Below are 14715 nucleotides of genomic sequence, written 5' to 3' on the forward strand. Positions count from 1 at the left end.
CAGACAAGTCTGAGAATTTGCTCTAGTCTCTGAGTGAGGAACAACAGAAACAGTCACAATGAGGCATTCTGAGTTTTCTTCTCCAGATTTCCCTAGGTCACTCTGGGACACTTCTCCTTCTATGTTTACAAATATATTTTGTGTTCCTAATTTCCATGACTCTTTCACTTGCTTGAAAACATCAATCTTCTAACCATCATAATTCAACTAGCATGTGATGACTAGACTTAACACCTATCCCTTAACTATGTTCTCATTCTACTCCTCTCAAATAAAAGTCCCTGGAGACAGAGAAGAGTTTAATTTGATTTGCCTACCAAGTTACCATGTGTGGGACCATAGTTATTTTTCTCCTCCAACTGAGTTTGAACTTCTGAGCCACAGTCAATATCACATTCAACAAGAAAAAGAGATGAATTCCACAGCTGTAACTTAGTTAAGTTGCTTATCAAAATGACCGCACAGCTCTAATTCACTTATGTTTGAATGTATTGCTTAAGGAATCAAAGCATTCTGTTAGTGTGGTAAGTTAAGAAGTGCCCTGAAATGCCAGTTTTGTGTGATTTGAAACCAAAATATTTAAGAAAAGGTTAAGAGTTATAAACGTTTGTGCATTATTGGTAATATAAACTTTCTGTGTCAACAACAGAGTACAGTTTTTCCATTGTAAATTAATAGATTATAAAATCAGTTAGGCTTTTCATGAAAGTAATTAAGAAAAATGGGGACAGAAACGAATTCGATCTTTTAAGACTATTTTGTTTTTAAAACAACTTTTTGTAAAAATCATCTAAAATGAAATATAAGTTAATTCCAATTCTATGAATTCAGTAGAGTCAAATTTAACTTGAAAACATCTTTCATTTCTATAGCTACTTTATTATGTTTATACAAGACTATAAAAAATTAATTGGGTGATTTAAGTGAGTCAACTGTCACATATATTATGAGCTCTGCCTGTGTATATTATGAAGCAATGCTGACTCTGAGTTCAGCCTTTTACCAACTTATTTAGCCAAGGTTGCTCGGAGTTACTTAATGAGCATGAGCACACAAACTCTCAATAAACTTACTAGAGGAAAAATGGCCCCTGACCTAAAAGAACCCCTCTGTTAGGCCAGGGTATGACGAAGTATGTTAAGTCACCAGCCCCTCTGTTTGATGATTGCTCATGCTGCCAAGGCACGTGTAGCAAATTTGCAGTTACAGGGGGTGGGCAGGAGAAGGTCAGTTTCTAAAAATTCGTTTCAGGGTGTGCATAAACTAAGAAGCTTGGGAGAGATGCTGTTTCCTAATTAAAATGTAAGAATGTATGAATATTTTTAGTATCTGAGGTTTGAAATCTTGGTTCCTAAGCTGTGCTTTTAATTACAGTTGGGAATCTGTATTGATTCTTGCAGTTCATAGAATATCAGAGTTAGGAAGAAAACTTTAAAATTATGTATTGACTGTTTGGAAGGGTGAAAGAGTAGCAGTTCACGAATCAGGTGGGACTGCCTTGAACCTCGTCTTCACCATTTATCAGCTGTATTGTATTGGACAAACTAATTAAACATTTCTCGTCTATTAAAAAGAGAAAATAAATAATATGTACCAAGAAAAGGGTTATAAGATTGGGTGAAACAAAGCAAACAATAATGGACTCTAATTCCTTCAGAAATTATTGCCTTTTATACATGTTAAGGTTCTCAGTTTTAAGCAATGGAAAATGATTTGTAATAAAAAGAAAAGAAATATACTTTCAAGAGATCAATAACACAAGAATCAACAGAAAAAATAAAGAAACCAGAGAATTCAGGTCTTATGCATGTAGTCTGCTTAGGACACAAGAACTGATACTGTGTTTCAGCAGTAGTAGCTATATGTAGCTATGTGTATTTCTGTTAAGGACTGCTTGGTTTAGAGTTTTGTTGAATTTCATTGTCTCCTTTTGCTTTTTTCTCTGAATGTTCTGTCTATTAATGAAACTTGGGTATTGAAGTCTGCTACTAGTATTATACTAGTATATCTCCTTTCTTGATACCTGTTTTATATAGCTAGGTGCTCTATTGTTGGTTGCATATTTATATATTATATAAATATATATAATTGTAAAACATTCCTGATCATCTGATCCTTAAGTCATTATATAATGTCCTTCTTTGTCTCTTATGACTTTTTTAAATTTAAAATATATTAGCTTTATGTAAGTACAGACATACCTGCTGTCTTGTCTTTTTATTTGTATGAAATATCTTTTATTATTCTTTCTCTTTAAAGCCTGTGTATGTCCTTAAATCTAAAATGAGTCTCTTATAAACAACATATAGTTGGATCTTGATTTGTTTATGTTTTTTAAGTCCATTCAGCTATTCTACGTCTTTTAATTGAACAGTTTAATCTGCTCATGTTTAATTATTGATGGGGAAGGACTCACTATTGCCATTTTGCTAATCATTTTCTGTGCATAGTTCTTTTGTCCCTCAGTACCCCTACCCCTGCTGTCATCATTTGTATTTCATTGACATTTTTTGCAATGAATCCCTGATTAATGTTTTTCTTTTGTTTTTCTTCAATAGATATTTTCTTTTTGGTTACCATGAGGGTTACATAAAATATCTTAGAGTCTATCTTAAACCAACAACTTAATTTCAATCACACATAAAGCCACTATGTGATTATTATTTCCCATTTGTTATGTTATTTATAAGAGATTTTATATTATTACATATCCATATGTGTATTAAGAAGCAAATTTTTATAATATGGTTATCTTGAGCACTTTAGTCTTTTTGCTTTTGTGTCAAAGTTAAAAGTCATTTATGGAAGCCAGTACCGTGGTGCAGTAAGTTAATCCTCCGCCCGCAGCTCCAGCATCCCATGTGGGCACCGGTTCTAGTCCCAGCTGCTCCTCTTCCAATCCAGCTTTCTGCTGTGGCCTGGGAAAGCAGTGGAAGATGGCCCAAGTGCTTGGGCCCCTGCACCCACGTGGGAGACCAGGAAGAAACGCCTGACTCCTGGCTTCAGATCAATGCAGCTCCGGCCGTTGCAGCCATTTGGGGAGTGAACCAACAGACAGAAGAACTTTCTCTCTGTTTCTCCCTCTCACTGCCTGTAACTCTACTTCTCAAATAAATAAATAAAATCTTTAAAAAGAAAAAAAGTCATTTATGTGGCATAGCAGATAAAGCTGCCACCTGCAGTGCCGGCATCCCATATGGGCACCGGTTCTAGTCCCGGCTGCTCCACTTCTGATCCAGCTCTCTGCTCTGGCCTGGGAAAGCAGTGGAAGATGGCCCAAGTGCTTGGACCCCTGCACCCACATGGGAGACCCAGAAGAAGCTCCTGGCTCCTGGCTTCGGATTGGTGCAACTCCATCTGACGCGGCCATCTGGAGAGTGAACCAGCAGATGGAAGACCTCTCTCTCTCTCTCCCCCTCTCCTTCTCTCTCTGTGTAACACTTTCAAGTAAACAAATAAAATTTTTAAAAAGTCATTTATATATCATCATTAAGATATTTTAGTATTCTCTGTTTAGTAAGTTTTATGTTTCCTTATATTTTTGTTTGCTATTCCATGTCCTTTCATTTAAAGCTGAAGAACTCCTTTTTGTATTTCTTATAAGGAATGTCTAGAGATAATTAATTTCCACAGCTTTTATTTGTCCAAGAAAGTCTTTATCTTTCCTTTGCTACTAAGAGATAATACTTACTATGCATAGTATTCTAATAGGTAGTTTTTTTCTTTTTTTGTTTTCTTGCAGGCCTGTGAATATAGGCTTACTCTCCTTTCCAGTTTGCAGAGTTTCCTTTGGGAAATCTATTGATAGTGTTAGGGAGGCTCCACTGGGCATGAAAAGAAACTTTTTAGTGTGCTTTCTTTCAAAATTTTCTCTTTAATTTTTGACAATTTGATTACAATATGTCTCCATGTATATTTCTGCAGGTTCATCTATTTCAGAATTTTGGAGCTTCATAAATGTGGATATCCATTTTGTTCTCAGATTTGGGAATTTTTCAGCCATTGTTTCTTTAAATAAATTTTGTGCCTCTGTTTTGCTTCTAAGATTCCAATAATTCATATTGGGTCACTTCAGGGTGTCATGTAAATCCTTTAGGCTTTCTTTATTCTCTTTTTATTTATTCTTTATTTTTGCTCCTCTGAAGTAAGGATTGAAAATAACTTGTCTGAGTTTACTGATTCTTGCCTTTGATTAATGAAATCTTCTTAGAAGTTCTCTGTTCAGATTTACAGTTCAGTTATTGTGTTCTTCAGTTCTTGAATTGTTTTTTGTTTTTGTTTATGAATTGCATCTCTTTGCTGGTTTTCCCATTTTGTTCATCTGTTGGTTTCCAGATTTTATTCAGCTATCTATTTCTGCTTTGTAATTCATCTAACCTCTTTAAGATGATCATGCATGTTCATGGATATCCACTTCTTTAGGGTTTGTTGCATATATAACATTTGTTTTGCTCTTTTAGTTGTGTCCTATTAACCTGATTCTTCATGACCTTTCTGGCTTTGTTTTGATGTCTGCATATTAGAATTATAGTCACCTCTCCCAGGCTTTATGGATCAATTGACTTTGACAGGGAAAGTCCGTCATAAGTCGTCCTAATAACCAGCCTTCTTTTTTAACTTCCCCAAGGCATCTGAATTACTGCAACAGATCCCTAAATGCTCCTTGTGAAGTGAAGCAGGAATGAGACCCTCAGAGAGTATACTGAAAGAACAGGGACATTCAAGCTTTGCTCCACTCCCTTTATTTCCCCTCAAAAGAGGAATCACAGATTGAGGCTCTCTCTCCAAACTGAGCTGTGCAGGCTTGGGGATGGGGCTGACATGGGTAAAGTAAAACTGTTCTTATTCATTTTGATATGGCTTTTATGAAGTTTATCTGGCATTCTGCAACTTCTTAACTGGATGCCTGACCTCTCATAAAAGTATTTTGTGTTAGCATATTTTTGTTAAATTGGTGTTTCTGTGAGGGAGTGAGGGCTAAGATTCTCAATCCTGTTGCATGGGCAAATTGTCTGGAAAAACTTAAAATATAACTGCTTGAGTCCCATATCCAGAGGTTAGATTTATCTGGGGTGGGATGCAGGTATTGGGCTTTGACTAGCATCTTAGAAATACCTAGTGGGGAAAAATAGGTGCTAACTATTTTCTTAACTGAAATGCAAATTCTCTTGAAAAACTTCTAGATTGAGAACTATTGACTCTTTATGTCTCAGGGTTGTTTTCTTGACCTCCTTCCTTGTGTTTCATTGCCTCTTTATAACCAATATTCCCTGATCTTAAGCATACCTTCTCCCAACAGGTTCAAACCATAAGAGATTTCTTGCCTATGACATAAAATACATGGTCCAAAAAGAAAAGTAAAAAATAATAATTTGGGCTTCACTCAAATTTAAAATTTCTTCTCAAAAGACACCACTAAGTGCATAAAAAGAAAATATTTGCAAGTCAAGTATCTGAAAGAGAACCTGTATCCAGAATATCTAAACATCTCTTAAAATTAAATAAGAAAACAGATAATCCAGTTTTAATAAAGGACAAAAATAGTTTTTAATTTTTTTCTTTTCTTTTTTTAACTTTATTTAATAAATATAAATTTCCAAAGTACAACTTTTGGATTATAGCAGCTTTTTCCCCCCATAACCTCCCTCCCACCCACAACCATCCCATCTCCCGCTCCCTCTCCCATCCCATTAACATCAAGATCCATTTTCAACTATCTTTACATATAGAAGATCAGTTTAGTATTACTAAGTAAAAATTTGCACCCACACAGAAACACAAAGTTTAAAGTACTGTTTGAGTACTAGTTATACCATTAATTTACATAGTACAACACATTAAGGACAGAGATCCTACTTGGGGAGTAAGTACACAGTAACTCCTGTTGTTGATTTAACAATTGACACTCTTATTTATGATGTCAGTAATCACCTGAGGCTCTTGTCATGAGCTGCCAAGGCTATGGAAGCCTCTTGAGTTTGCCAACTCTGATCATATTTAGACAAGGCCATATTCAAAGTGGAAGTTCTCTCCTCCCTTCAGAGAAAAGTACTGCCTTCTTTGATGGACCGTTCTTTCCGCTGGGATCTCACTCACAGAGATCTTTCATTTAGGTCATTTTTTTTACCACAGTGTCTTGGCTCTCCATGAAAGGGCAAAGATATTTTAGCAACCATATCATCAAATAAGTTATATATTTGTCAAGTAAAAACATAAAAATGTGCTCAATATTAGTAGTCATTGGAAAAATGCCAATCTAAATCTCCAAAAGATACTACTACACATCTATTAAAATGGCTAAAGTTATAAAGACTAATAATCCCAAGTATTAATCAGGATACTGAGAAATTTGTAGGAATGGGAAGTATAATAATCATTATGGATAACAGTTTGGCATTTTTGAAGAAGTTAAAACCTGCACTTACATGTACTTTACCCATTTCATCCCTACATATTTATCCAAAAGGAAAGAAGGAATATATCCAAAAAGGTTGATAAAAAAATTTTCTAGCAGCTGTCTCCATAATAACCATATACTGGAAACAACTCTATATTAATCAAAAAGTGAAAGAGTGAAGAAATTATGGATTATCTGCACAGTTAAATATGTACTGTCCAGTAATCAAAATGAGCAACCAACAATGTGTGAATGACTCTATATAACTATGCGAAGGAAATAATCTAGAAAGGCAGAAGGGTGGAGACCAAGAGATTTCACTTATATAAAATTGTAGGAAATGTGAACTTATCCATAATGACAGAAAGCACAGTATGGGTTTCCTGGAGAGAGTGGGACAGAGTAAGAAGCAGCATGCTAATGCTAGATTTTCCTTTACAGGTGAGCTGATAGTAAAATATTTATAACCTATATCATTGATCTCATTTTTTTTTTACTTTTTTTTTTTTTTTTTTTTTTTTTTGATAGGCAGAGTGGACAGTGAGAGAGACAGAGAGAAAGGTCTTCCTTTTGCTGTTGGTTAAGCCGGCGCACCGCGCTGATCCGAAGGCAGGAGCCAGGTACTTCTCCTGGTCTCCCATGGGGTGCAGGGCCCAAGCACTTGGGCCATCCTCCACTGCACTCCCTGGCCACAGCAGAGAGCTGACCTGGAAGGGGGGCAACCGAGACAGAATATGGCGCCCTGACCAGGACTAGAACCCGGTGTGTCGGTGCCACAAGGTGGAGAATTAGCCTATGGAGCCACGGCACCGGCCTTATATCATTGATCTCAAAATATACACTATCAGTAAAAACATATAATATTTATAAGGAAAAGGAAGTACACATACTGCTACAGATTGTACCAAGCAAGGATCCCCCATAACCGAAGTCATCAAATTCATTTTATTTTGCAAAACATCAACCCTCTGATTGACCAATAAAAGCCCCGTTCTAAGGCTATTAGCTAAGTTTTCTTGAGCCATCAATGCCCGTGCGCTTTGTCCGGTTATATTGTTTAGGTGGTTAACGGACCGACTTGCGTAACCACCAGTGTGACCGCAGCAGCGCTGGCCACCACCGCCGCAGTAACGGCGGTTACCAAGGCTGCCGTAATTTCAAAATCTCGTCGCGAGTGTAGCATCACAGCAAAATCCTTAGGGTTGGCTTCAACGGGAACGGGAATTTATGTGGGAACTCTCATAACTATGCCCACATTAGTGCCATTCCAGCATTGAGTAATATAGCCGGAAGAGCAAGTATTATTGGAGGGAATACAAACATACCACAAAAAGGGGGGGTCAACACACACATTTGCCGTGAAGTTTGGGGATACAAAACTGTGGGTAAGGTTCATGGGCTTGAAGGTACGTCCATTATCACATCCCCAGGTGCCATTGGACCAGGAAAAATTACTCAAAAACAGCATTGCTGTAGCATCAGTACAAGCACCCGCACTATTGCAAATAACAAAAGGATCCCACATATTTCCCGCAAATGAAAGACGTTTATATGTGGTAGCATTAGAATGAGGGGAAGAAAAATATGTGGTCTCATTGTTGTACCCGGGCCAGCCCTGAAAGCCCGTATCATGGGTCGTAGAAAATCCATTTGCCAACCAATGATGGTTATAACCGCTTTGACAAACCATAAATTTGGGCTGGAGGGGATCTACCCTCGGCCTGCACGATGGCAACATGCGGGTCAGGGGAGTGCGCCCAGACCCACTTCGACGGGTTGGAATGGAGCCGGAGGAGTAGGTCACAAAGGTACCGTTAGGCCCCTTAGGCTGGAGAAGTTCAGTCAATGATTGATTGGTTAGAACAAGACAGGGCGTGGTCCCACTTACCTCATCGAGCCCAGAGAAATCTGAAAGCAAAGAGAACCGTTGAGGGCCGTGGACAAATTTAATGGTTCCGCTTTCAGAAAAGATTTAGTCAAGCTAGGTACCCCAAACACCGATAGGCTCTCATTATCAACAAACAGTACAGGCAACAATTTGGAGATATTACTTACAGGTAGAGGCCAGGGTAATGCTCGAAGCAATCCCCAATACACCCCCTGATCCTGACATATAACAACGTTGCTAAATAGCACAATATAAAAAATTTTAAGCAACACAATTGGTGTCATTGTTATGAATCGCAATTATCAGCAGTAAATAATCAATCAAAACTCCTAATAAGCCACTAACACAAGCCAGAAACAAAACTAACAAAAGCACAAATAACAGTCCTTTTATAACCCTTGGTTGTTCTCTGTTGTGCCTGAGTCGTGGGCCTCGTCCACGGTTTCTTCCGTAGGTTGTTGATCGTCCCGGTTTTCCTGCAGAAGTCGAACTCTTCTTTCCGGGGTCCAAATGGGTTGTGCTGCTCCCTGTGGGAAAAAGCAAACAGCGCCTCGTACCCTTCGCAACAACGGGAACGGGCCTTTCCACTTGTTATCCTGTAAATCTTTCCACATAATCCACTGTGGTTGGTCTTTGGCACCTGAGGAGTCGTGCATTTCCGCAGGTGTCTTTCCATTTTTCTTTTTGTTTAAAAAATTTATAGTATAGAGGGCTAGGGCTAAAGCATCCTTATTGGATACTGCGTATTCCCCTATTCCCCCTTTTTGTTTATTAATAAAATTTTTTAAATACAAGTGGGTACGTTTTACAATAGCTTGACCTTGAGGGTTGTAGGGTATGCCCATAATGTGGGTGATGCCAAAGTCTTTTACGAAGGCGGCAAATTGGGCCGAAGTGTATGCTGGCCTGTTGTCAGTTTTTATAATTTGGGGAACACCCCAAGCTGCAAAAGACTGTAGACAATGTTGAATAACTTGTTTAGTACCTTCTTTGTTAAGGGCCGTGGCCATGACTACATCCGAGTACGTATCCATTGTAACGTGGACGCAACTCTGACAGCCAAAAGAAGGAATGTGGGTGACATCCATTTGCCAAATGACAGGGTTTAAGGCCATGAGGATTGACCCCAGCGGGTATTTTGGGAACTATATTGACTGTGCATTTTTTGCAAGCTTTAATAATATTTTTTGCCTCTCCGTGGGAAATATTATACTTTATGTTTAAGGTAGTACTATTTACATGCCATTTGGAATGATATTGCTTGGCTAATTTAACACTTGTACAAACAAGCAAAAAGCGCGAATAGTAATCGGCCAAAGCATTGCCCTGACTGAGTGGTCCAGGCAAATTTGAATGAGCTCGAATACGGTCTGTAAAAATGGGATGGCTTCGCTGTATAAGCAAAGTCTGAAGTTGCTTTCAATAGGGATAAACAGTGGAACATTTGGAGACAGTGCATGCCTGTTCAAGCAATTTCACAACATTTACTACATAGGCACTATCTGAAAGTATATTTAACGGGCCCAGTTCCTTCTTTAAAAACAAAGCAATAATAGTTAATTCTGCATGTTGAGGAGAGGGGGAGGCAGTCAAAACAAAATATTGTTGGTTGCCAATTACTGTAGCCCCAGTTCCTCCTTTGGCTCCATCAGTAAACATAGTGAGGGTGTTTTTTTTATAGGCTGTTTACGTACCTTTTTTGTTTGAATAATTGGAATATGGGTACAAAACGAAACAAAAGGGTGATTTGGGTAGTGATTATCTACCGTTATATGTAGCATTAAAACAATATAAGCCCAAGCCCAATTTTCTCTTGTCCAGGCATCGATGGCCTCCTTGCCAAACGGCGTAATACAGCGTGTAGGAAGTCTTTCAGAAGTTTCAACTGTGTTTTTTGTTGTTTTTTTTTTTTTTTTTTTTTTTTTTTTACTGCGGTCAATATTAAATTTGCTACGGCCTGACCCTGAGTGTACAAGATTCGAGGTAAATGTGTATGTGGGTACACAAACAATAATGGACCTCCTTGCCAAATTACAGTAAAGGGATACAGCTGTTTCATAAACACTAAAATTTCTACAGATTTGGAGGGATTACATCTTTGCATTTGGGTATTTTTTAAACGGGTCTCGATGTTACGCAAGACTGTAGCTGTTTCTGAAGTCAGCTCTCTTGGTGAAGTAAGTTGTGTTTCACCTTTTAAAAGATTAAACAGGGGGAGCATTTCTTCTGTGGTTAATTTACAATAGGGCCATATCCAATTTAAATTTCCACAGAGTTTTTGAAAATCATTTAAGGTCCTAAGCTGTGACGTGGCAATAGTAAAATCCAAGGGAGACACCGTAGTCGGTGTCAACTTTAGCCACAAATACTGAACTACTGTGTTCTTTTGAACCTTTTTAGGTGCTATTTGTAATCCTGCTGATTGCAGACACCCGCTTAGCGTAGTAAACGCTGCCTGTAACTGGTTCTCGGTGGCAGCTGCTAATTATAGATCATCCATGTAATGTAAAAGATATAATTGAAGATATAATTGGCGGACGGGTTCCACAGCCTGTGATACATACAGCTGACACAAGGTGGGGCTATTAGTCATACCTTGCGGAAGAACTTTCCACTCATACCTTTTGTTGGGCCCTGCATGATTTATAGAAGGAACTGTAAATGCAAATCTTTGGGTATCATTTTCATGTAAAGGAATGCTAAAGAAACAGTCCTTAAGATCCACTATAGGCCGGCGCCGCGGCTCACTAGGCTAATCCTCCACCTTGTGGCGCCGGCACACGGGGTTCTAGTCCCGGTCAGGGAGCCAAATTCTGTCTCGGTTGCCCCTCTTCCAGGCCAGCCCTCTGCTGTGGCCCAGGAGTGCAGTGGAGGATGGCCCAAGTGCTTGGGCCCTGCACCCCATGGGAGACCAGGAGAAGTACCTGGCTCCTGCCATCGGATCAGCGCGGTGCGCAGGCCACAGTGCGCCGGCCGCGGCGGCCATTGGAGGGTGAACCAACGGCAAAGGAAGACCTTTCTCTCTGTCTCTCTCTCTCACTGTCAACTCTGCCTGTCAAAAAAAAAAAATCCACTACAATAATAGGCCAATGTTTGGGAATCATAGTTGGAACAGGGAGCCCTGGCTGTAAAGCTCCCATAGGCTGCATTTGTTGATTAACAGCTCTGCGATCGTGCAACAGTCGATACTTGCCTGACTTCTTTTTTATAACAAAAATTGGAGTATTCCAGGGGGAGACTGAGGGTTGGAGGTGACCTGCCTCCAACCGTTGTTGGACCAAATCATGGACGGCAGCCAATTTTTCTCAGGAGAGGGGCCACTGCAGTATCCACACTGGCTTATTTGTTAGCCAGGTAAGTGGAAGGGTTGTCTTTCAGTGACCCCTATGAAAAAACCCAGACCCTGTCTTCCCTCATTGGGCTTTGGGGAGACGGGCTCCACCCTGCCTTGTTTCTTTCTCCCCAGTCCTCCGCCTGAGTAGCCCGTTCTTTTCATCATTTTCCAACCTGGGGAATGGGCTGTGGAAGGCTCGTTGGTTACCTGAACCTGCAATTGCTCCAGAATGTCCCTGCCCTATAGAGTGATGGGAACAGTGCACACATATGGCTGCACCTTGCCCATATTACCTTCTAGATCTTGCCAGTCCAAAACTTGAGCGCTCCGGGGAGGATCGCACGCAGTGCCGATGCCCACCAATGTATTGTCCCCTTCCTGCAAGGGCCACGACTTCGGCCAATCCTGATCAGAAATAACAGACACATCTGCACCCGTGTCCAGTAAGCCACAAATGGCTTTTCCCTTTATAGTGATAGTCCATATAGGGCAATCGCTAAGCGACATGGACAATGTTGCAAAATTTTTGCCTTGAACGCCCCATTTATCAACTGCAGGCGCCATAATTATTAATTGGGCTACCGGTTGTGATGGCAATAAGTGTGTAATCCCTTTGGTAGCATGGAGCAAGACCTTGAGCTTTTGGCAGGGTAATTGAATAATTCCTGTTACTACCATAAGGCCTTTGAGGGCATTCGTGGCTTTTCCTGTGGTGATGCCAAGGCATGTTTGTTCTGATAGAGGGTCCTGAGATACTACACTGATTGCTTGAACTCCCATCTGTGGTGTTAATACTGTATAGTCGGTGGCTCGCAACTCTGTGCAACGAATGCCTGGGCTCCCCCTTGATTTTGACCCATCCCCCCAGCTGGTTGTAGAGCTTATACCCATTGGGGTTGCGGAGCCTGCACCCATTGGGGTTGCAGGCCCCTGGGTGCTGGGGCCTGATTTCCGTTTTTTGATTTCGATTGCCACTGTCCTGCTACTCCCCACAATGAGGTTTGAACAAGGGGGTTGCCGGCCTTATTCTGTTTGGAATAACACTCATTGGCCCAGTGATTGCCTTTCCCACAACGAGGACACAGCCCTGGCTGACGGCCTGGGGGTTTGGGTTCTTTACACTCCCTCTTGAGATGTCCTTGTTTCCCGCATCTGAAACATTTACATCCGGACATATCGCCCCGCAGCATCTTTGCCATGGCTACGGCGGCATGAGATCCTGAGGCAACATCATCCGTAACATCCCTGCAAATCTTCAGGAATGTGGGGATGTCCTTATGCTGCCACGGTCTCAACGCTTCTCAGCAAGTTTTATTTGCCTGCTCATATGCTAATCCGCAGACCAGAGGCATAGTCTCCTCCACGGTGTTAAAGATGTTCCCTGCCGCTTCCATGAGTCTATTGACAAAATCTGCAAAGGGTTCGTTGGGTCCCTGTGTGATTTTCGATAAACTGTGCCCAAATTCCCCTTTTTGTGGACTAACGTTCCAGGCCCTACGGGCTAATTCTCTGACCTGCATCAGCACCTCGTTGGGGCACCTTGCCTGCCTATTTTTATCATTAAAGGCGCCCTGACTGGTAAGCATATCCTCGTTTCAGGCAGGCTGACCATTTTGGGCATTGTATCTGGCCTGTTCTACGGCTAGCTCTCTGTAGGCTGCAGCCCATAGCAGGAAGTCCCCGCCGCCCAGTACCGCCTTGGCTAGATTTTTCCAGTCATCCGGGATTAACCCCTGCGTCCCTATGTTTTTCAGCACCGCTTTTGTGAAATTTGCATGCGGGCCATATAGCTGCACAGCCTTTTGTAATTTTTTTAGCAGTTTGTGATCCAGAGGAGACGATTCCCTGTTGCCCTGTGCGTCCATGATCACAGGAAACACTTGTCCTGGCTGATGGTAGTCTTCCCAGTTTGGAGCATTACGCTCTCTACCGGTGCCCCGCCGCGATCGGGGTTCGTGGCTTCCACCTTCAAGAGTGGGGTCGCCGGTAGGGCTCCCGAGAGCTTCCCCTTTAGACAGGGTGAGCGACCGCCATCCGGGCCGATCTTCAAGGGATAAATTAGCCAAGTTAAACTGCGCACCTGACGTCTCCTCGTTCTGAGGCGCAGTTGGAGGTGGCCTATCCTTCTCTGCGCATCGTAAGCCCTCCTGTTCTTCCTGATCCCCCATCTGACTTCCAGAGGATGACTCCCTCTGTAAGTTCTCTAAGATTTCCGCACCCTTGTCTAGCAGGGCTCCTATTCTCTCCGAGGGGTCATTAAGCGCCTGCTCGACAAGCTGCCATAGGCGAAGCATTTCGGACGGCTCCCCAGCGGCGCGTAGTTGTCTCCCTACTCGCTTCCATTGGTCCTCATGGAGATCACCCTTTTCCACAAACCAAGGTGAAACTTTTGCAACCGTTCTAGTGAATGCACAAACAATGGCCGCTTTGACGGGCGTCCCCGCAGTCTTTGACAAGCGGCTCAACAGTAAGCTCAGCCTAGTCGTTGAGGGAGTATTTCCCATGATTTCTAGTTACCCTTTTTTCTTTAATTTCCCGTCTCTAGGACAGCACCGCGGTCTAATCCTAGGTCTTACACCACCTAGATTCCCGTGTATGCACGCTCTTGTGGTAAAGTTACCTTACCTTTCCTGGCGCTTCCAGTGATCCGAGTCACGGGACCACTTGTCGCTCCACTGCCCGCGGAAGAACGACGCGACTCGCCGGTTGATTTGTCTTACAGACTTCTTTATTGCAAGAGCTGGGTTGCAGCAGTTAAGAAAGAAGAAGGAGAAGGAGAAGGAGAAGGAGAAGGAGGAGGAGGAGGAGGAGGAGGAGGAGGAGGAGGAGGAGGAGGAGGAGGAGGAGGAGGAGGAGGAGGAGGAGAAGGAGAAGAAGAAGAAGAAGAAGCAGCAGCTCTGACCCAACCACCCGTACAGCACATATATATCCCCAGCTGCTGTCCAAGTCCCAATGGCCCAATGATTATTCAGTTCACGTGAAATGCATGCCGTCTGAGTCCAATCAGGTTGTAGGGCACAAAGTCACCAGGGTGGGATGCCGGTGCTATCTCAACAGGTTCCCTTGGAATGTTATGTGCTGCAACAGTTACACAAT

General features: G+C 41.7%; 1 protein-coding gene across 3 annotated transcripts; it reads right to left on the reverse strand.

The window, feature by feature from the left end:
* Positions 1 to 7321: 7321 nt before the first annotated feature.
* Positions 7322 to 14401, reverse strand: LOC108178205 (endogenous retrovirus group K member 9 Pol protein). 3 transcript variants are annotated; one of them, XR_007909919.2, is made up of 3 exons: positions 14245 to 14401; positions 11913 to 12024; positions 7322 to 8812 (listed from the first exon to the last, which is right to left on the reverse strand). XR_007909919.2 is itself a non-coding variant. In XM_017347780.3 (2 exons), the coding sequence occupies exons 1-2, from the start codon at positions 12532 to 12534 to the stop codon at positions 8547 to 8549; spliced, it is 888 nt and encodes a 295-aa protein (XP_017203269.1). In that variant the 5' UTR covers positions 12535 to 12681; the 3' UTR covers positions 8330 to 8546. The 3 variants fall into 3 exon arrangements, 1 of the variants encoding a protein (XP_017203269.1); XR_007909918.2 differs by lacking the exon at positions 11913 to 12024 and having other exon boundaries at positions 8330 to 8812; positions 14245 to 14398; XM_017347780.3 differs by lacking the exon at positions 14245 to 14401 and having other exon boundaries at positions 8330 to 8812; positions 11913 to 12681.
* Between the last annotated feature and the right edge of the window lie 314 nt (positions 14402 to 14715).

The sequence above is a fragment of the Oryctolagus cuniculus genome, chromosome 13 (genome assembly GCF_964237555.1).
Source record: "Oryctolagus cuniculus chromosome 13, mOryCun1.1, whole genome shotgun sequence".
Taxonomy (NCBI): Eukaryota; Metazoa; Chordata; class Mammalia; order Lagomorpha; family Leporidae; genus Oryctolagus; species Oryctolagus cuniculus.

What these genes read in the sequence shown, in the direction of transcription:
- LOC108178205 (XM_017347780.3), bottom strand. Translation starts at nt 12,534, where the DNA reads ATGGGTGCAGGCTCCGCAACCCCAATGGGTATAAGCTCTACAACCAGC. An exon ending in GGACTGGCAAGATCTAGAAG is followed by an intron (nt 8,813 to 11,912) that starts GTAATATGGGCA and finishes TTTTTCCCACAG; the next exon opens with GGAGCAGCACAACCCATTTG.